This window comes from Boleophthalmus pectinirostris, unplaced genomic scaffold, assembly GCF_026225935.1.
Source record: "Boleophthalmus pectinirostris isolate CB_2022bp ecotype Guang Dong unplaced genomic scaffold, ASM2622593v1 HiC_scaffold_12, whole genome shotgun sequence".
Lineage (NCBI taxonomy): Eukaryota > Metazoa > Chordata > Actinopteri > Gobiiformes > Gobiidae > Boleophthalmus > Boleophthalmus pectinirostris.
Window position 1 is genome coordinate 13,513,145 of NW_026571018.1, and position 23,679 is coordinate 13,536,823.

General features: G+C 37.4%; 1 protein-coding gene across 1 annotated transcript; it reads right to left on the reverse strand.

Annotated features, from left to right (window-relative positions):
- Positions 1-2,713: 2,713 nt before the first annotated feature.
- On the reverse strand, positions 2,714-23,424 carry LOC129407494 (uncharacterized). The gene is made up of 8 exons (XM_055148720.1): positions 23,295-23,424; positions 20,729-20,929; positions 19,179-19,197; positions 3,637-3,735; positions 3,372-3,461; positions 3,198-3,269; positions 2,991-3,131; positions 2,714-2,816 (listed from the first exon to the last, which is right to left on the reverse strand). The coding sequence occupies exons 1-8, from the start codon at positions 23,422-23,424 to the stop codon at positions 2,714-2,716; spliced, it is 855 nt and encodes a 284-aa protein (XP_055004695.1).
- Between the last annotated feature and the right edge of the window lie 255 nt (positions 23,425-23,679).

Sequence of the window (23,679 nt, forward strand, 5' to 3'; positions counted from 1 at the left end):
ACGGTAATTAAATCTTTTTCTCAAATTCAACAGGAATTTAACATCCCTAGTAGTGATCTTTTTAGATTTTTCCAAATACGACATTATATCGAGAAACATAAAGAATATGACAATATCAGACAACAACAAACAACCTTTGAACAGTATTGGATAGATGTAGCAGAAGGGAAAAAATGCATGAAGAAAATAATTTCCACATTGTATAAAAATATACGTTTGGCACAGGATGAAAGCACGCTAGATGTGAAAAATAAATGGGAACTGGAACTTAATGTGGTTGTCTCTGACATGGAATGGGAAAATGCTTGGGAAGAGTGGCAAAAATGTCTTAGTAGTCAAAACTGGAGAGAGTATAGTTGGAAACTAAGAATGAGATTTTTCAAAACCCCAATAATTACAGCTACTTATAACAGGGACATCAGCGCCCTCTGTTGGCGAAAGTGTGGACACATTGGTGACTTCTCTCACATTTTCTGGGAATGTCCGGTAATAAAGGTCTATTGGGATAATGTGACTAAAGAAATAAAGAAAATATTGAATATTAATACACAATTCAAGGTGCAACATATTATTCTGTGTGGTACAATGAATGATGCTTGCTTGGGATACAGACAAAATGTACATGTTAAAAGTGCTCATATTGATTGCACACAAAGTAATCACTGCGAACTGGTTAAAGCCACTCCCACCGACGGTGGAGCAATGGACTCAGCGCCTAAGGACTGTGAACTGTATGGAGGACATAACATCAGTACTGAAGCTGAAAAGAGAAATCTACATAAGAAAATGGGCTTGTGTAACTTCCTATCTTGAAAATGTCTAAACATCTTGGTTACTGTTAAGCGGACCTGGGCATGTTGAGGCCTGGGGGCCAAGTAAAACCACTAAACACCTTTAGAAAGGCCATGGAAAATCTTTAATTTTGAATTTTTTATATTTATTGACCAATCCCAAGACACTTTAAGTAGTGTTTATCACTTTTTGTCACAGCTTTGTCATTTTTTATTTTTATTTTGGTATTTTATTTTGGTAGTTTTACACAGGGTGGCTCTTTCTAGTCTTTTTGGTACAAAACATACTAAATTATGGAAATATTCAATCCAAATACCACATTTTTCAAGGTTTCATCAAAATGACGGGGCTGTGATCAGGATCAGAACCAGCACTTACAGTTCAGTCCTCCATCTTGTTATGGATGTCTACTGGCCCTCTGGTCATAATACATGCCCAACCCTGCTGTAAACCCTACTGAACAAATGGCTAATGCCATTTCTCTGACAAAGAAACAATTTGTAATGTCAAGCACGATCTTGTATGCAATTATGTGTGGAAAAATGTCAAGGTATTGTTAATAAAAGTTCAAAAAAAAAAGAAGTGGGTAGTTGTCAGTTACATTTACTTTGAGTAAAAGTTTAGGTTAATCTTCCCCAATGATAACTCCATAATTGACAAAGCTTTGTGTTGACAGTATGAATTTTTTTTTTTCCTTCCAATTACATCAACTTGAAATTATAAATCAGAAGTTACACTCTTACAATTAATGTTGCTTGATTATTTTCCCCCTTGGATCACAACGTTGTGCTTCTCCTTACTATGGAGTAAATTTTTTGGCTACTTTACCCATCTCTGTGTAACACATAAGGTTACCTAAAAGACAGGAACTTTGTGACAGTCTTCAGCCATCGTGAATCCAGCACTAAGTCACGTAGCTGCTGGTGAGCCACGGAGCCCTTTGGAATCAGTGGCTTGTTCATTTCGCTTTCCAAGGGGTCATGATGGCAAGAGCCAAAGTACCATTGATGAACACCAGTCACATGGTGTAAAAGTCCAGTCCATAGGTCCTGAAGTATAAGAAATATGATTATTACTGTAATTCTTGTATGAATAATGACATTTTGTATAATCCCTCATTCATCCAGGGATGCACCTGAGTAGAAATTTCTACAGTGTAAAAAAAAAAAGATATAAAATTACATCTTTATTTTATAGTTACCATGAAGTGTTCATATGTTTCAGCTGTTTTACAGCAGTACCAGAAGTGGTTCGTTATATCCCTGTTCCAGGTGAGCAGCAAACGGCACTCCTTTTGACGTCCAGCCTAATCACACAAACAAATTAGCATACAATGTCAAAAATTAATTCATAATATAAAAATATGTATTCATTATAAAAATCAACATACAGCCAAAATCTTTTTACTCAGATTTTTAGCACCATGCCAGATATCCAGTGAGTGTTTTATTCCTTTGTCTTTGTATTCTCCATGCTCTGTAATTAAACAAATCCACAAATTATATCACTAATATTCACCGCAGACTTACCACAGAATCTTTTCAAAATATAAGCCACTTACTAAACAGTGAAGATATCTGTGAATGTGCATCAGTGCAAACTTCTTTGACTGTCAAGTCTTTCATGATTTCATCCATGCATTTTAGGAAACAGTGCTTCTCGTTGGTGACAGAGTTTCTTTGGGTCTCTCGTTTGTCAGAGTTGTGCATGTACACAATCTTCTTTGTGTCATTGTCCATCATGGTGTACGTGCAGTACTGTGCACAAAATCCTGGACTATCCATCCAACCATCACCTTTGCATAGAAAAAAGGCCAATAAAGAGTAAGTGCTTATGAAAGGCATGTGACAAATTCACATTAGTAACTGTATGTAATAAAGTGTAAATCACTCACCAAGCAACACAACAGGGTCTTTCTCTTTTAATCCATTAATGATCCCTTCAGTGTCTTTCTTCCAGAAGTTGGCAATGTTATCTGTGGCAATGTGTCAACACAAAATGGTTGTTTCTGTGCACCCCCAGCCCTGTGGTGTGAAAATGCAAATGCCATTAAGCTGGGTGTGACAGGAAAAGAACAATCTGATCAGTCTTGTACCCCCAAATATGTGCCAAGTAGATTCTTTGTGTTGGGGGTTGGAGTAAAACATTTCACACTCATCAAGCCAATGCCATACATACATAGGAAAAAAACAAAGTACCTTAGACAAATTGGTGGTATGTACTCTAGATCTTGGCTGTCATCAGAGGCAGAGTCCACCTCCTTTGTCTCGTCCTCTTCAGAGGAAGACTGTGTTTGAGATTCCATTTCTGGAGTCCAGGTTTCGTCATCCCAGTCAATACTAAAAGCAATCAATTATTATAATTTACAGTCAATCGACAAATGCAGAGATGTTAAAATTACATACATAGTATTTTGGAGATTGTTGAATTCTTCCTCATCTATGTCTTCTACTGGTTCATCTCTGGAGGTGGAGGGTCTGTACAATTTAAACAGTATGTTACAATGTGAACAAATTCATACATTATAGAATGAAGTGACAGGAGGTGCTTATTATAAGGAAAGTTATAACTTATATTACCTAGCTTTTTTATATGGTCCAGAAGTTTGTTCTTCACCACTACTGCCACTGGAAAACTTTTCAACCCCTTTCATTGAAAAATCTGCATCCCTGAAAAGTGTACACTTTTTAGAGCTGTACAAATCATTTAAGATTAAGAAATATTTTCTTGAGAAAATACTGACAATAAATATTCTTCCCCAACAAACACTGTATTGAAATAATAACCAACAAAACAGAAAATAGTAGACATAGACAAGACAAGATATTTTTGTAAGTAACTTACCTGTCTAAGAGCGATTCCTGCACAATAGTGGAAACCGGAGGCTGCGGGGGTCTCACCCATCGAGTCTGAGGTAGTGGCGTAGAGGTGACATTATCATAACTGCAACGACATTCAGAGTTATAATAATGTGTTGTGTGAGAGTAATGTATGCTGTGCAAAATCAGTGCACCCCTAGAAAACAAGTCCTCATCGCGGCACATGACTTGTAAACAACTAACTACAGTGTTGGTTAGGCAAGGCGGAGAAGTGAGGAGCGGGGGGAGGGAGTGCGCGGATATTTCGTGCACGGACAAGAAGTTAGGAGCGGAGAAGAGCAGAACGGGGAGAGGAGAGAGGAGAGGGGAGCGGTGCGAGGAGATTCCGTGCCCGGAGAAGTGAGGAGCAGGGGGAAGAGCGGAACAGGCAGCGGGGAGAGGAGCAGGAAAGGGGAGCAGAGAAGGTTGCGCGGAGATTCCAGTGCGAATGAACTAGCTACAAACACACAGCAGCAAGCGGACTCTTTCTTTGCCTTGAAAATTACGTTTTCATACATAGGATATCACATTCGTGTCCTGAAAAACGTTTGTCTAGCTCTTGGAAATAAGTACGTTTTCATAATAAGCAGAAGTTACCTGTCCAGAAGTAATTTGGCGACCAGTGCGTCAGTCTTTAGACCCTGCGTCTGCTTCAGTTGCGCCATCGCTGGAATGAATCTATAAGAATCACCTTAGTTTGGCTTCGCAACTTTTCCCCTTGTCTTCTTCTTTCAGCGACCTCAAAAACGGACTTTCTTTTGCGGCTAACTGCTCCTGGATTCTTGTCTGCCATTGCAACAAACTTTGTGCTAACTGCGAGGAAGATATAGGTCAAAAAAAGCCGCTAAGAACTGTTGCGTTGGTGGTGGAGTAAACAGCGTCTGTGCGTCTTGCGTCTGTGGACTGCGTGACAGGCGTACATAAACCACGTAACGGCGGCGCGCAGGCAAGTCAGTTACACTAGAAACGTAGGGAGATTGATTGACAGCCTGTCAGCTAACAGATAACGAGGCAGTGTCGTTATCTATTGGCAAATGTTTAGCCCCACCACGTCCAGAGTTGATGAATTTTTATTCTCTTTTTTTTAGTCATCATAATTACAAGGCTACTGCATCTCCAAACCAAAAAAAATCCTCCATACAACCTTTAAAATGTTCACACTGACAGCTGCGAGAGGGCGCTCTAGGCTTGTGTGTCAGTATCTGCTACAGCTATTACTCCTGTACCACTGTCACTTGGCTCTACTGTGCATGTCTCCTGCAGAAAGAGCCTCTGTCCTGTCTGTATCATGTCAGTCAATTGTACCATTACTTCTGTACCACTGAAAATTTTTAATTTAAATAAACTTATGAAGACAACTGAGAAGACTGAACATAAATGTCCCCAAAAAGAAAATATTTTTTTGCAGATTACAAACTGCAACTAGCAAAATATGCAGCTGGAAATGATAATCGACCAGCAAAATGAAAGTCTGGAGTGAGCGAGAAACTCGTGACAACCGGGAGGGTGCACCATGCAACTTTCCTGAAAGACACTGGATGGATTGACAAAGCCTGGACTTCAGTGACACCGAAACCATCCTGTTGGGATTCAGAAAGGCCGGAATAATTCTAACGAACTGATTCTGAGTCTGATGACAGCTACGCAGAAGAGGAAGCGGCGCTCCGTTTACCTGCGGTAGTGACACCGAGGATGAAGAATTCAGTGGATTCAGTGATTTGGAGTGAGATGGAGAGTTTGGTAAACTTGTTCTGTTCTGTTGTTTGTGCTACAGTTATCTGAATAACTGTTCATATGAGACGTTAACAGTCTGTTGTTTTCTATTTGATTGTTATTACTCTAACTTGCTTTTCAAGATGAAATGTTGGTTTCTGGTTTCTGATTTTATAAAATAAATTTCCCTCAAAAAGTGTGACTTATAGTCCAAAAAATACAGTAATAGTGATAAACTTTATCAGCCCTTGCGACCACCACCAGAACGAACACACACAACTTTCATACAACGCAATGTGAATGAAGTGTCTTGCCTAAGGACACAATAACAGCTTCTGCTAAAGTGACTGATGCCCCACTGTAGCACCTGGTGTTCCCAGCAGCCTCCCATCTAAGTACTTCAGTGTAATCTTTCACTTTTGTGGTACATTTTACTGCCCACGTATATTTTACCCCTACCACACATTTATTGAGTCATTTAGTGTATTTCTGGTGGATTGCACAAATACCTTCTTTTATCGAGGATCCCAAAACATATTGTGTGTAAATGTACTTAATTTGTGAATATTGTAGACCTATCACAAGAACAAATTTTGAAGTGTGATATATCGCTGAGGTAAATATAGACAATAAATTATAATAATGAAACTAAGAGCAGATCTGAACAGGAGTTTCTGTAAACTCCATACAAAACTAATATGCACCAACTAGAGTTTTGTTTTGATACCACAAGACTCAACAATAGATTGGTGATCTAACATTCAGTCTAGACAGGTTTGTGAGTGTTCAAAGTTTTTGGAGGATAGATGGTTGACGACTCAGTTTATGAAATGTGAAGTACACGCTCTCCTTCAACAGACAGTATTGTTTATAGCACAGAAACTATTCTAAATGTACAATATTGTTTAAAAAAATAGCTGCAACACTGCAATGAGCTGAAACACTTTAGTACAGTACTCCTTCTACTTTAGTCTGTAATGAGTTCCTTATACAGCTTAAGTGAGGTGACCCGAGAGGTTAGCACTCACGCTTCACAGCAAGAAAGTTTCCTGCCTGGGCCTTTCTGTGTGAAGTTTGCATGTTCTCCCTGTGTGTGGATGGATTCCCTTTGGCCACTTCGGTCTCCCCATCAACCTAAAACATGCTTCATATACAGTATCCTACAGTTGAAGTAGTCCGGACCAAGACAAGCAACAAGACCTTGGAGAAGATGCGTCACCAGACGTGCCAAGTGCTCCTGAGGTGCCCCAGTGGTACTGAAGGATGGGTCAAATGTAGAGGACAAATTTCCCTATGGGGGTTATAAAGTGTACCTTAACCAACTCTCATAGCCAAGAAATAACCCAAAATTCACCAGTAGTGCAAAGAAAGTGTACACATGATAAATATTGACCCCAAAGAAATTGTTCCATATTTCACATAATGAACGAGAAGTCGATATAGTAATTATCTTAATAGGCCTAGAATACTGTCCACCTAAACTCTGTGCTAAACATGGTATAATGAATTTTAATAATATATATAAATGTCCTGTTTGAAAGTGTTAAGAATTCTTCACACAGTCTTGAACATTGCAAAGGCTCAGCTGCATTTTGTCTAGAGTTTTTGTGTCAAACAGTTTGTGCAGATTTTGTCATTATTGATCATACTTAAATTGCTATATGAGCTTTAAGCCAAATTAGAATGTTATCTCATCAAAAACATACCTGGAGTTGTGTTTTGTTTCATTCACACAAGTGTCAGTAATCCTTTATTATTAGTCAGTCTAGATCTCCAATGCTTAATTCCGGAGTTGCAATCACCAGATAATTACAGTGAAGGTGTTTGGAGTTTAAAAACACAGTGGAGCACTTGTATTACCATATGACATCACAAGGTGGTACAGTGTCAGCCAAAGTATTAGGGCTGGGTATCATTCAGAAGTTGCCGATACGTAGTCCATGATACAATACGCGTCTCGGTACAGTGAGTTTATGATTCGATATGATAAAAATACAATATATTTCAATTTGATTCAATACGGTTCAATTAAAAATAATGGCTAAATCATGGCTGCGATGATAGAAGTCTTTGTTAAACCACTTCTTGTGCAAAGTTAATATGAAACACACACATTTTAATCCTCAAAACAGTGAAAATGTCAAATGTGTTGCATAAAACCAAAAATACTCTTGGTGATATATATCGATACAGCAGCCCATAATACCTATATTGTATCATCACATGAAACGATACGATATACTGATATTTCCATATTTTGCATGCAGGGTTTGTGTGTTTGTGTGACTAAAGCAAAACACAGCTCCATTTATGTTTTTGATGAGAAAAAATATAACAGATCAGAAAATAGTGCAATATGGGGCCTTTAATACTTACATCTGTGCACATAGGGAGGAGTAATTCAACTCTCTAAAATCTTGTCTCGAACCAAGCTGAAGTTGTGCATGTAAAGTAAAGTCTCTCCATCTCCTCCACACACAATTTCAAAATTAAACAGACTAAAGCATTGAAATAGTTTTTGTGTGTTTGGTCTCCACAGCGTTGGGAGCTTGTTTGTCATGATAAAATGATCGAATAAAAAAACGTCATCCTCCGGAACTGTAGGAGGCAGCATGAAAGGGGCCCGTGGGTTGTGACAATTCTATAAACTCTATCACGGATGACAACAAGATAAGTCCTCAGAAAACTGGGAACATCCAAACATTGAGTTAACAATGTGGGGTGCAGTGAACTGTGAGTGCTGCAGCTACGGAGACAAAAGGGTACCAAGCGTTCAGTGAATAAGTGCAGATTTGGGCTTTTATAAACAAGACTCAGTGTTTGTGTGAATCAAGTCTTTCCAAGTCTTACAAAACCGTTCTCGAAGGAGGTGCCTCAAGTGGAACTGGAAAAAAAAAACGATTCAATGTTGTTGTTTTTGAAAGGGCCCATTCTGATCTATGTTATAATGTTGTTTCCTCATCACAAACATGCACGGAGTTGTGTTTTGTTTCATTCACTCATGTTTAACTTATAAATCGTGCACATTTAGGTTGAGATCTTTTCAGCACTTGAAAACTACTGCCTCATGACATCACAAGGTGGAACAGGGCATTTTGAGCTTTGGAGATGTAGACAGACTAATAATTCAGGGTACCGCAAACACACGTGGATGAAACAAAACGCAACTCCGAGTATGTTTTTGAGGAGGTAACAACGTTCTAACATGGCTTAAAGTTCAGAAGAGTCAAATTTGTGTAATATCGGATGCTTAAAATGACTGTACACATTTTTTCATTTTGTTTGTTGCTGTTATATTGAACATTTAGGCTAGCAACCTAAACACATTTGACTACAGCCTATCCTCCCATCTGATTGTCTATGAATGTGTTTGTCAAAGCCTGATCTCGTCAGATCTCAGGAGCTCAGCAGGACCGGGCCTGGGTAGTACTTGGATGGGGAGAAAAGTCGACTGGGGGAAAATTCAGGTTGCCATGGCGCAGAGTGGGGTCCCCCTACAGTGGCGCTGTATTTTTGTGACATGTCTGTAATATAAATAAAAGACTTACTTCCTGACTGACTGACTGACTGACTTATTTACTTACTAACTATGAACATCTAATGATATTATTTACATAATGCAGCACATATTGTAGAATAGGTTAGAAATGGCCATATCAGCTTCACCTACATTGCCTAGTAAGAAAGTGGAGTATACATGAGTAATGATGGTTGTGGGAGGGGCCGATGGCACAGATTGGCAGCCTCGCTTCTGAGTGTGGAGTGAAAGATCAATGAACTGTAAAGCTCTCTGGGCATCTTGAAAGGTGCTATATAAAATGCAATCATTAATTAATAATTAATTAGAAATATCTTATTGAGTTTCACTGACCTTTACCTCTTCTTTAGATTTGCTTGTGTAGGCAATGTGTGGAAAATGTGAAAGTAAACATTCTTTATCACTTACAAAACCCACCGCTTTTGTTAACAGTATAGAGCCATTATTGCTCTACAATTCTCTCCTAAAATGTGTTTCCTTTCAACGTAACAGCTCTGGATTCTCTCACCAAGGACATTTCTATTGTGAAAAAGAAAGCTGCATTGTTTGATTTTGTTTTCTCTTATAAAACCAACAAACATAAGCACTTTCCCTCTGGTTTATATTGCTAATGGCTATCGTAAGCGTAATGGTCTTTTTTTTTAAGCTGCACTACGTAGATTTTCTGGGTGACTCCATGGAGATGTTTGATGCTCAAAATAAGAAATAATAAATAAGAATACATGTATGTGTTTTGTAATTAAAGCACATGTAATAGAATAAAAGCAAGATATATGTAAGTTTAATGTCATGCGCCTGTAGATAATAATAAATACTATATTATCGGCATATTGTTCATTGTATATGTTAGATGGAAGAATACTTTTTGGGGGTCAGTATTTATCATGGGTACTTTTTCTTTTTTAGTGAGATTTTCTGAGATTTGAGATGATGAAGGTTGAAATATGAACTTCTTTGACTTCTATGACACAAACTAAGTACTTAAATTTTGCATTCTGTTTATTTCTTTATTGCACAGAACTTTTTTGGGATAATTCTGCTTTCTGGTTTGGTTTCAGTATTATTGTTTATCACAGGGGTGGGCAAGCGTTTTGACTCGTGGGCCACAAAATGTTCTAAAATTTGATGGAAGGGCTGGACCAGGAGCAGATGGATGGAGTGTTTTGGTAATCCACCTCATAAGAGAAAAAAATAACATGGGAAATGTAGAAAAATATATTATTATACATTCCAAAATGTATCATTTATCAACATCAATTTCAAAATTGATCATGACAGGCCTTGGTGCTAGATCCTCCTCCTAGAAAGCTACATAATATACCTTTAGTCTAGACCTTCACCGTTTTTTGGTTTACCTTATGGTGCGTTAACCTCATTTAGCCGATTTCAGACCTGATGTGGACTTTGTTGTTTTAAGTCTCATCTTAAAACCCACTTTTATTCTCTGGCTTTTAACACTGCATGAGTTTTGTAATCCTCTGTGGCTTTTATTTATTTACTTTATTTATTTTTAATGCATTTTATTGGTTTTATTTATTTGTTGCTATTCTATTCTTTTGCTCTTATTTTATTTTACTAGTTTTATTGTTTTAGTACTAGTATGATTAAATCTGAGCGTTTATTTTATCATTATATTATTATTGTTATTAGTATATATTTGTGCAGTACTTTGGAAACTGCTTGTGAAATGTGCTATAGAAATAAAGTGGATTGGATTATTCTAGCCCTTATTTAGTCCTGATCTAGTGCACATTTAGGTCTAGATTTAGTCTTGGTCTAGTCCCAGTTTGATGTGGCGATGTGTAAGGGTAAACGTAACAAATCCTTTCAAATGAGTCTCTTTTGTGTCGTCTTTTCTCTGAGTCTTAAACATGTTGGAGTCATTTAGGCAACAGCACATTACACTCTATATACTCTATACACTCTGTATACTCTAATACACAGTCAGGGCAAGTGTCTATGGCTGAACACAAGGTCAAAGCACATTATGTACATGTCCTTCAGAGTAACTTCACTCCATCAAATGAAATAATAAAACTAAAGACCTCAGTAAAGCCACAGATGTTGCGATTTCCCTGATCTCCATAAACCTGGCTCTTATATGATCTGGACCCTGAGAGCAAGCCCTCTTCTGCTTGTTTCCATGGTAATGTTGTACCTTTGGCTATAATCTTACGCAGTATAGCATAAAATGTATCTATGGCCATGGAGAATGTTTATAAATACATGGTAAACTTTCCATTTCCAATTAAAAGTCCTTTGTTATGCAAAATTGTCCCTTGTGACTTCATCAACACATACCTGTAGTTGTATAGTCTTTGATGAGAAAACATAGGGATGTAACAGTAACTGAAATATCGTGGTATTGTATCGTCAGAAGTCTCACAATAATACCGAGAGCTGTCACAATATATCAAATTATAAGTTCCTTTTCTTAAATGCATTGTTCTTTAGTAGGGACAGCTAATAAACATAGGGAACTACATATCCCATGATTCATTTCAGCACAGGCAACATGAAGAAATATGTTTGTACTAGAATTCTTGGGATTCTGAGAGTAATAATTTGCACTAAAACCTTGTCATGGTATTTTAAAAGCAAAAAAGTGTCCTATCTGGAATTATATTTGCCACTCCAAAATATCACAGTAAATATCGTACCGTAAAATGATTTGGATATTGTTACATCCCTAGAATTATTAACATAAATCAGAAAACCGTGTAATATGGGCCCTTTAATCATGCGGGTGATGGACCATCTCCAGAAAGTTACACAATTTACCTTTTGAGCTTTAGAGGCGACACTGTGCAAAATGTAACTTTAAAGAGCTTTTAAGAAACCAGTGTTCTAATGGTTTGGCCTCATCATTAGTTTACACAGACTTTGTTCTTGCACTCATTCATGTATGCACATTCAAGACTCACAAAGTTCTCTTCCTTTTCGCTTTGTACTTAGTTTCTTAGAAAACTTTAGACTTTAGTTTGTACACATAGGATTAAAAATTCTGCAAAGCAATTTTACACAATTGAAAAAGTCATTGTAAATCTTTCAGTTTTTCACGGTGAAATGTCGCTATGAGGAGGTGGGGCCCATCACAGAGGTGGTTATAAAAGCCAAAAATTGCACTCAAGTATTACTTCTAAATTTTAAAAACTACAAAATTACTCAAGTACTTCTAAAACTCAGTGAACGAAGGAATGAATGATACTAAGAATAACTGTCTTGGCTGAATTTAAAATTGGAAGTTGTCTTAAAATCCCCGAAAAATGATGCCAATAATAATAATGCTCAAAATCTGGTATTGTCAAAGAATAGATGAAAACATTGAGAACTCAAATCTGAAGGAGATGAAGGATGTTCAAAACACTTAATATTGTCAACTTAAAGCTTTTGTCACTTGCAGACTTACTCACAGTGAGATCCGTAACCAAAACATTTTATTGAAATAATACGCTCTATGTTACTGCATCAGGAGTAAAAGTGGGTCTCTCTGAAAACTACTCAGTTGATAGACAGAAGTCAAGATGTATTGGTTTACTTGAGTAAATGTGACTTAACCCTCTTTTAATAGCCTTAACAAAGCATGGACAAATGGTTTATGGAGAATTATTCTGAATTAATAATCATAGCCCTCCCAACCACAACCCCTTAAATCAAGACATTTACTCTTGTGAGCTTTAAGACACGTTATAATGTTGTCACCACCTCAAACACAGACCTGATGTTGTGTTTTGTTTCAGTCACACATCTCTGAGTAATTGCTCAGAATGCTCTGTTCCACATTGCGATGTCATTTAGTGGTAGTTTTGAAGTTAACAGCTCCCTTTTACCTTTAGTTCAGTAGAGATTGGAAATTCCAGAGCTGAAATGATGCAAATGATTCTCGTGAAAGTGTAAGGAGTGAAGCACTTCCTGTATTACCACATGATAGGGCTGAACGATTTTAAGAAAAAAATTGGAATTTCAATTTTTTTGACATATTTTGCTATTTTGATTTCATCCATGATTTTTTTTTCAAATCAAGTTTCAGTGCACATGAACATTTGCAAACATCACAGACACTTACATCATACCAGAGTCCTGTACAGATGATTTGACACTGGACCGTAACTATGTGTCAAAACGACAGCAGGGAAAGCGACGCAGACAATAGCAGCTGTGGTTCGTCCGCTCTACATCTGCTCTACATACATTTCCTGTGCTCCACTTTCCTTTCTTTCACTATACATTGAGTAATAATGTGTTTAATGCAGCTTTGTGCACTTTTGTTAATGTTTTAGAGAAATTAAACTTAAAACCACATGGCTAATTTCCAGAAAATATAAGCGCTGAAAAAAAAACAGCTCGTTCCTTGTGCTGCTGATGCGGTTCAGCTTCTGTCGGACTAAAGGACACGACTCAGTGGAATGTGAATGTTCTTTCTGTGACAGTGGATGTTGATGATGATGATGGTGAGTCTGTTGTCACGTTGGAGATGGTTCATGTTAAACTTTACACGGACGCCAGTTTTTAATCCTAGCCTCCTCGCATTGTGGATGGTGCATAGACCTCGACGCAGATCCGTAAATCCATAAATTGGGCTTTAGGAGCACTGCCAAAAAACCTTGGATTTGACGATCTCAAAATTGTGTTGTCCGAGATCGCGATTTTCAGTCCAAAACGATAGACCGTTCAGCCCTACCACAGGACATCACAAGGTTGAACTGAGTGTTTTTAATTTGACAAAAGAACCCAGCCTAAATATGCAGGGTTTGTGTGTAAACATGTAAATGAAACAGAATACAACTCCAGGTATGTTTGTGATAAGGAAACAACATTAAAACACACTGAGATACTTTCTTTTCTGGTGGAGGGTCTGTCATCTGCTTGTTTCGATGGAGATGTCATTGCTTTACTTGGAATGTTCCATAGTTTGATTTTAAACACATCTATCTAGCATTTATTCATTACAGGTGTTTCTGTTGCTCAAAAATACAACAATTCTCTCTGAATAGAGTTGCTTCTCCACAGATCCAACCTGTAGTTGTCTCCCTCTACTGTGGAACATTCTAGACAAAGCAAGGTGATGAACCATCCACCAGAAATGTTGCTCAATGTACCTTTAAGGCTAATTATTATGAAGTATGTGATACAGATTACAGCTAAATACCAGAAGAAGCACACTATTCCTTTAAACTTACCTACCCCTTTATAATGGGGCATAACTCTTCTCACAACATGGGCAGTTACAACCAGTGCTTTGAGAGAAGCAGGACTTCTTGATAAGTGTTGTTTCCTTATCCAATTCACTCTTTCTTCCAGACTTCTGCAAAATGTCATTTAGTCAATAGGGCCCAGACAGATACCTGCTCACATAGGTCACCACTGATAGCACAGACTTCAGACAGCGAGCTTTTTCCTCCCTAGATCGTATCCGTGGAGTTAATGTAAGGACAAAAGTTTGAGTTGTACTTTGTTTAAAGGACAACAGATTACCACAATAGGAGGGATTATGGGCAAATCAATTTCAGTGTATTGCTCTTTTCAAATATCCTTCAGTTCGATAGAGGTGTGGTTGTCCTAACTTAAAGGTGCATTGCATAACTTTTGTGGTGCAGGGTGTGGCACGTTTTTGTTTATTAGAGATTGGATTGGTTCAATAGAAGTGTGGTTGTCCTAATTGAAAGGTGCATTGTGGTACACCCCCTTTTTGTCTTTAAGGAGATGTTATTAATCCGTGTATCATTAATTCATTCGTTTTTCTAAATAAAACCAAAAATAAGAAAACAACAAAAGCAACTATTTTCTTCATTATTTGTCTCTAAAACCAAAATGAAACAATGGATAACGATTTGATTTTTCAGTTTTTGATTTTGTCTTTAAACGAATAATGGAAAAAACGGATAACGACAGTTTCCCGTTTCCGTGACTTAAACTGAGATGCTGGAATTTTGCGCTGCATACAGACTGAACCTGGACTGAAACAGGACTAAAACAGGTCTAAGCCAGGTCTAAGCCAGGTCTAAACCAGGACTGAACCAGGACTAAAACAGGACTAAAACAGGTCTAAGCCAGGTCTAAGCCAGGTCTAAGACAGGTCTAAGACAGGTCTAAACAGGTCTAAACCAGGACTGAACCAGGACTGAACCAGGACTAAAACAGGACTAAAACAGGACTAAGACAGGTCTAAGACAGGATCTAAGACAGGTCTAAGACAGGTCTAAGACAGGTCTAAGCCAGGACTGAACCAGGACTGAACCAGTACTCAGTTTTGGGACGGGCCCAGAGGTAGCCTGTCAGGTGATCAGGACTGAGACCGGGACTGAGACCGGTTTAGTCCTGGTTTAGACTTGGTTTCGACCTGTTTTAGTCCTGGTTCAGTGTGTAAGCGGTGCAAAAGGCCAGTATCGCAGTTTAAGTCACAGAAATGGGAAACATTTCAGTTTTTTTCCATTATTTATTTAAACACTAAATCGAAAACTGAAAAAAAAACCAAAAAAAAAACATATCATTATCTGTTTTTTTCATTTTGTTTTTGGAGACAAATAATGAAGAAAATATTTGTTTTTTTTTGTTTTCTTATTTTTGGTTTTGTTTAGAAAAACGAATGAACGAATGATACACCGTTTGTTATCGCTTTCATTGGTATGGTCATTAAAAGTCTATTCAGCCTTTGTTTCATTAGAGATGATTTTATTGTTCAGAAATACCTTTAAGAAAATGCGTTCTTGTGTGACCTTTAAGAAACCTTTAAGAAACTGAACTGATCTACAGGAAGGGGCATTAAGTTCTTAAACTTCTATCTACTTGTATATCAAGATAGAAAATTCCATCCATAGGAACAATTTACGCACTAGGAAGGCGAATTTTTTCTGGCAGTTTAACTATTAATTTAACTTAATAACAATGTTGTTGTTTATTTTTTATTTGTCTAATCTAAGGCTGTGCATTTAATTGAATTTTGATTGTCATTTTGATTTGTGTGTCAAACAATCTCCAGACTCATATAATTGAGCTGAAATGATAAAACTTTTTTTAAATATAAGTAAGTATATTTTATTTTGTAAAGATAGAGATTGTAGAACAGCTGAATATATAGTTTATTTTGGATACATTTATGTTTTTCTATGCTTTATTTCATGTTCAAAGTTCAAATTTTATTCATTTTATGTTTTATACATCGCAAAACTGCTGGTACATATTTGTAGCCTAAATTTATTTTCAGTTTTGCATAACTTATCAATAGCAATGTTTTTTTTTTTTTTTGTTTTGGGTTTTTTTTGAGAAAGAGAGAAATGCTGAATAAATGCATGCATGTAACTAAAAAATAACTGAAGAATCGTGATTTCAGTATTGACCACAATAATCGTGATAATGATTTTTTCCATAATCGAGCAGCTCTAGTCTAATTACAACTAACAAACACTATGTTTAATAGTTATGGATTTACCTCTGTGTGTGTCAACTGCTGCCTGTGTCCAACCACTAAGTAAAATGATGAACTTCAGCAAAATAAATACTTTTTTTTTTTAAAGTAAAAGGGAAAGTAAAGTCTTAAATATAATAATTACGTTAACTACGTTTTAGTAAATTGAGTAGTCTAACTTGCCAAATGCACTTTAAGAGCAGTTAAGTACATATGGTATGTACATATGGTAGCCAGTTCATACCCAATTCATTCTTGATTATTTTGCAACATTTTTACCTGTTCAGCCAATCATTTCATCAATTACCAATACCTCATCATCCTGTGGTTTAAGTTTATGACACAAAATGAACCTTTGTCTCTCCATCGCTCGAATAGGAAGTTTGTATTTCCGCCGTTTCGCAATCAAATGAGCTTTTAAATACAAACCAATTTTAAAAACGCCTTGCTTCATTTTGACCATACAGCTCATATCCTCCTCTCAGCTTGCATAAAACTATTCAAAACCACTGCGAGGAAATGACTTGAGCACAGTGAAATTCAAATTTAATCAAATCTTCGTCCTCCTCAGAGCTGACGAACACGGTTATGTCTTAGTTTGGCTCGGATAACTCTTATTGAATTGCGAAATGAAACAAGCTGGGAATTGATGACCCTTGATATCGACATTAAGTGCTGTGGCATAGGATATTATTAGGCCGTCTATGTCCCTATAATGAAGGCAGTTGTTGTCGATTGTGCAGAGACAAAAAGCGAAAGAAAAGCTAGAATGTTTTCAAAGTGTTTCTAATGGGAATTGGCTTTGAAGATTTTGGAATAATCTGGTGTTTACATGTTTTAAAGTACTCATTTGGTGGTAGAACACAATCTGCTATAGTGATTACAGCCGCAGTGTTATTTTGGGATTGCATAAATTAAATTTCAAGTGGCTTCTAAATAAAGCTTGGGTGGGTTTAACTGCTGAATGCCTCAATTTATTCAATACAAGGTGACATTGTTATTTCTAGAATATGTTAATTTTCTACAAAAAGGGATGTTATTATGTTGCCTGGAATGTTTCACAATATGGTATGAAAAGGTCCTATATTACGCAAAATTGACTCTTGTAAGATTTAAGCCGTGTTAGAATGTGCTTACCTCTTCAAAAACATACTCAGAGTTGTGTTTTGTTTCATTCACATATGTTTGAGTACTATATTTTTGGGGTTATAAGTCGCTCTGGAGTATAAGTCGCCCAAACCAAAAAATCCATAATGAAGAAGAAAAAAAAAAAAAAAACAGAAGTTGCACTTTTTGGGGGAAATTTATTTTCATAAAATCAGGAACCGACATTTCATCTTGAAAGGCAACTTATAGTAATAACAATAGAATAGAGAACAACAGGCTGTTAACAGACCAAGTTTACCAAACTCTTGATCTCACTCCAAATCACTAAATCCATTAAATTCTTCATCCTCAGTGTCATTTCTGAGCAACTCTGCAGCCTCCAGAGGTAAACAGAGTGCTGCTTCCTCTTCTGTGTAACTGTCGTCAGACTCAGCATCAGTTCCAGTTAGAATTATTCCGGCCTTTCTGAATTTTGACAGGAAGGTTTCGGTGTCACTGAAGTCCAGGCTTTGTCGATCCATCCAATGACTTCCATGAAAGTTACATAGCGCACCCTCCCAGTTGTCACAAGTTTCTCACAAGTTTTTCACTCCAAACTTTCTTTCTGCTGCTCGATTACCATTTTAGGCTGGAGTGTTCTTTGGGAACTCTGCACACTCTGTCAACTTTTCGTACTTTAACTCTCACCAGTTTGCTGTCCTTAACTGCACTACAGAACTCTGCGGGTGCGGTGACTCTCGAGTTTGTTAGGTGACGAGAATTCAGCGGCAAATGTAAATACATCATAGAATTGTTTTAATATACGTATAAATACTTTATATAAATCATCATTTTTAATTGAAAAAAATCTCCAAAATACAAGATGGAGACATGTTATTATTTAGCAAAAAGTAATAAAAAAAATAGACCATGACAACTTTGGAGGATTGCCTCATAGGGCCAGTTCAAGTGGTGGGGGGCAGAGGGGCTGGGGGACCGGTCAAAGGGGTGTGGAGGGCCGGAGTTAGCCCGCAGGCCTTAGTTTGATGACTCCTGCTCTACAAGACAACTCACACAATTTCACAAGTTATTTATTTTACGATAGCTATTTGGTTAAATTGGTTAACATTAGGATTGGGGTTAGGGTTTGGGGTAAATTGTCAAGTTTTGATGTAACTAGTCAAAGTTAATCTGCAAACTGATGGACATAAAACAGAAGAGAGTTTACTGAACATATAATAAAGTACAACACGGTGGACCTTTTAAAACACATGAAAACTACAGTGTTGACTTCGCTCTATTGAAACAACATAAGGAGAAGTGTTCCTCCAAATTATGAAGAGTTGAGAAATGGTCATTTATTTGTTTGGTTTTCTAGACTTGGATTTGAAACTGGACACGCGTCATTGTGACTTTAGCCAAGCAGATAGGACATGGGGAAAACTGGGACAATATTGGCATCTGAACAAGCCAACTGGCACTTATGGAGGAGACTTGGGGGATTTCTGGGGAACTGCGCTGTGTGAAAAGTGCATGCCGATTAATCTCACTTTTAACCAGAAATATGTCGCACAATATGGCAACTATTACGGTTGAAATTATACAGTATTGCTGGTTTTCTCCCCACTTAATCCCCATATGACTCTCGTAATCCTTGGATACATTTTCTAATTTCATATTCCTTCAAAATAAATTGGTTTATTTGGCTTTTTCTTGGCTCTGGAAGGCAAACTCTTTTTGGTAAACACTACATTTATGTAAATAAATGCAACTCTTAAATTTGTACCCGAGGACTGCTGTGCCATCTGTGCCGCATACAGAACACTATGTGGGAGTCTATTCTGAAAAGAATTAGTCTCATTTTTGGTGGAATTTATTTGGCAGTAACTAGATTTTGCTACTAATCTGTAAGAAGAAGAAAAAAGGAAGTCATTTGAGCAACAGTGAAAGGGCCAAACTGTTATGGGTAAAACAATGGGTCAAAACAAAAATGGGATTCTCTCATTCTACAGTATTTTTGTCTTAACACTAACATTTCAAACTCAATTTCAATACTAAAGACTAGACTCATTACTAGACTAGTCAATACTGATTCTGAAACAATGATAATTAAAAAAAACACAATTTCCTAGATAACAGAGTGTAATTTTTAACAATAAATAATAGTACTTTCTTTTATATTACCATGTGGTCTTATATGTGTGTAATTCCCAGCCCAGGTAGGTTTATCTGTGCTCTTATACTATACTAGATCAAAATCATTCTAGAGCTATTTACTTTTTCAAATGAGTTAGTTTTAATATGGATTAGCATCTGATTTTCAATACTTTTGGCAACCCTATTCTACAATAGTTGATGGTAATGCTTGTGTAGGAATGTAATTATAATGTAATGTAATGTAATGTGAATTTTTTTATTGTTTGCAGATGAAACGTAGCAGATCATCTTTTCTTTTGAGATTAAATGGCCTTTATTATGCTAAATTCTATCTTGGGAGCTTTAAGCCAATTTAGAATGTTGTTACCTCCTCAAAAACATACCCGCAGTTGTGTTTTGCTCTATTCACACATGTTTGAGTTATACTTTATTATTAGTCTGTACATCCCCAAAGCTCAAAATGCTGTTTGAGAGAAGAACTCATCCTAAATATGCAGGGTTTGTGTGTTAAACATGTGTGAATGAAACAAAACACAACTCCAGGTATGGTTTTGACGAGGAAACTACATTCTACCGGTGACACTTTAGTTTAGGGACCACATATTAATAGTTAACTAAGTGATAATTGGTTGTTACTTAACTATTAGTTGGTATTGATCAAACACTTATTAATGCTTATTAAGATTTCAGTGTATGCACAAAAATATCTATTTTAAAAAATAGTTAATGGGTTTTACTCACAAAATACGGCCTTCAACAAAAATACACTGAAAGAACTTTATAAATATCAACAAAGATATAATTAAGCACTTATTATGCATTTTACTGTTAACTAGCTATTAATATGTGGTCCCTGATCTGAAGTGTTACACTATTTTCGGTTCTATGTTAGAATAGTAATATGGACCCTTTAATAAAGCGCATGAACATATAAGAGCAAACACTGAATGATGCTTAAATAACGTTTATTGGTCATTGAGGTGAGGAGCCTAACAAGTGGTGAAGGTTCTCCTCAGAGCAGAGAAGAAGCTTTACAAGGCTGGATTTGACTGGCCTTGAGCTCCATGTTGAGACATTTTACAACATTTGATTCCAGCTCTACATTTTCAGATCTTCATGTTGCCTCCAGGAGATTGGCAGATGGTCCATAAACTATTTCTAGATTTTCAGCCCTTTTACCAATTCTCATGAGTTTGTCATCGCTGATGCTGGTATCTAGACGCATGATGAGCTGGTTTTTGTTGTCCAGTCTGTTGGCGATGTCGTGGCACACGTCTCGGCTGTAGACTTTGCTCTTTTGCAGAATGTTCTTGAACAGAGTGTGAGTCAGGCTGCAGGAGATAGTGGGTCCAAACTGAAGCACAGGAGAACTGGGAACACCTAAGTGGTAATTATAGGGTCATATTTTTTTAGTTTAATTGCTTGTTTTGATTTAAATGACTTAGGCTACGTTCAGACTGCAGGGCTTAATGCTCAATTCCGATTTTTTTGTGAAATCCAATGTTTTTGTAAGGTTGTTCACATTTCCAATTAAATGTGACTAGTATGTGATCTCCAGTGTGAACAGTAAACTGCCCGAAAGTGTCCCTCATGCACACTGGAGGACACGATGACGTCATCCACAGTGAGCGTGCTCTGTGTTTACGGAAGTTGTCCAAACATGGACGCGAGCATTGAGCACCTGGCGGTTTTAAAGTTCCTCTCGTACCGGAGCCAGAACATGTACAACTTACTTGTTTAAGGAGGAGATTGAGAAGGAGAAGCACGAGGTTTTTGGCCCTGGCGTTTTGTGGGGCAGTGGCAGCAACGTCCTTCGAAAGGAACGTGTGGATGTGGAGACGGAGCCAAGAGTGGTGAGTGGTGATGTGCTTCGCTTCAGTGACATGGAGTTCATTAACAATTTTCGCCTACTTCAGCGCAGAATAGTGACGTTTATGGCTTGTTGATAACGTGTAGGTCAGATGAATGCGCTTTGGCTGTTCACACTGAAGTCGCATGTCAAAAGATCGGATATGTATCGGTTTCAGGAGCACATATCCAAGTGGCCTGGGTCGCATTTGAAAAAATCGGATCTGTCATTAAAAGATCAGATACAGGTCACATACGGGCCACAAAATCGGATTTGAGTCACTTCAGGCTGCAGTTTGAACATAGCCTTAGTTTTATCAATAGTATGTAGCAACTTTTGATATTTTTACTACAAATTATTTCTTGTCTGCTTGTGTTACCTCAATTTAAATTATGTTTATTTGTGTAGTTTGAGTTCTATTTATGTTCTGTTTACAATAATGTTAAAAAAACCATCAGCTGCAATAAATACATATGAAATACTTAAGTACTTAGTTAGCACCTGTAATCTGTAAATCTATAATTTTACATCTTAAATTTTATATTGCAAAAAAAAAAAAAAAAAATTAAAATGAATGAAAAAAATAAAAAACATGTTCCAGCTTTCATATATTGAACGATAAGTCGATATAGTAATTATCATGACAGTCCTATTTGAACGTTTTTACATTTGGCATGTATTTACAGCCGCTAGAACTCGAGGAGAGAGAGAGAGTGTGTGTACGCCGATCAAAGTGGTTTCCAGAGTCAAGAAGCTTTTGGCAGTTGACAAAGAGCCACTAAACGAAGTACTTGATAACTGATAATTATTTAAAGACATTTTCCAACACAGCCAGCTCGCACTATAACAATCCACTCCTCTGTTTTGCTCGGTCTAAATAAAGAAACCTTCATTATCTTGTCCTCAGAAGTCCGCTGGCGTGTATTGATGTCATCTCCGCACTGGGGCATAAATACAGTATTGATTAGCCATTCCGACGAGACTCCGCTGTCATTTTTTTTCCGAAACCGCGCGCTGTGAAGAATTAGCAGACAGTAATCAGTGCGTATCCCGCGGCCCTTCCACTGTCCGGAGTTAGAAAGAGGTCGTACATCAAGTTCACACACTAGCGGTGAAGAGAAGCATAGTGAAGGATTGGTGAAGTAGAGCGTGGAGCTATTGGTTTTGTTATTTGTGGCTCAAGAAACCAGGTCAGGCAGTTAGTAGGGTTTTCAAATGTGGTGTTTCTGATCCAGAGGTGTCAGTGAGCTTATTTAGTACAAATTTAGTTCACAATTGATGGTTTAATACTGTATTTTTTTTAGGATCATACATGACCAGGCAAAAGACCAGTCACTCTCTCATTCAGTGTTTTTTTTTCTTTGTTTACTATTTTTATATTTGCTATATATACAGAAGACATCAAATATATGAAGTAAGATGTGTGGAATTATGTAGCAGTGTAGCGTTTTTAGTAGCTTTCTTTACAAATTTTGTTCACAATTGATGGTTAAATGTTTTTGTTGGTACCAGTCAAAAGTCGGGACTCACTCTCTCTGCTGCTACTACTACCACTACTTTCTACATTGGATATACACACAGATGACATCAAATATATCAAGTAATATATATGGAATTACTAGTATGTAGCAAAGAAATAAAAGTTAAATAATGCTGAAATGGAAAAAAAAAACTGCACCAGTCAAAAGTTTGGTCACACCCTCCCATTCAATGTGTTTTTTTTTTTTTTTTAATACTTTCTACATATAGCTTCCCATGACCTCAGAATTGTAAAGTGATTTTAATGTCTGAAAAAGCACTAATACCTTATGAATATTATTATTAATATACTGAACATAACTTGATAACATTTTAGATTAGTAAAATATTTTTCTTGATTGTTGGGACTATTGGTACGCCATCCATCCATTTTCTTCCACTTATACGGGGCCAGGTCATAGGGGCACCTGTCTAAGCAGGGACTCCCAGACTTCCCCGGGACCTTTTCCCGATGGAACACCTTCTGAGGGAGGCGCCCAGGAGGCATCCGGAACAGATGCCCGAGCCACCTCAACTGGCTCCTCTAGACGTTGAGGAGCAGCAGCTTTACTCCGAGCTCTTCACCCTGTCTCTAAGGGAACGCCCAGCCACCCTACGTGGAAACTCATTTTGACCACTTGTATCCGCAATCTTGTCCTGTTGATCATTACCTAGAGCTCATGCATGACGGCTCAGCTCCCTCTTCACCGCAACGGTTTGATACAGCGACCGCATCACTGCCATCGCTGCACTGATCTGTCTG

Bases quoted from the DNA above. Each gene is read 5' to 3' on its own strand.
- LOC129407494 (XM_055148720.1), bottom strand. From the start codon at position 23,424: ATGCCTCCTGGGCGCCTCCCTCAGAAGGTGTTCCATCGGGAAAAGGTC. The intron at 3,270-3,371 runs GTAATATAAGTT...TAAATTGTACAG, and splicing joins GGACCATATAAAAAAGCTAG to ACCCTCCACCTCCAGAGATG. The intron at 2,817-2,990 runs GTACTTTGTTTT...TTCACACCACAG, and splicing joins ATACCACCAATTTGTCTAAG to GGCTGGGGGTGCACAGAAAC.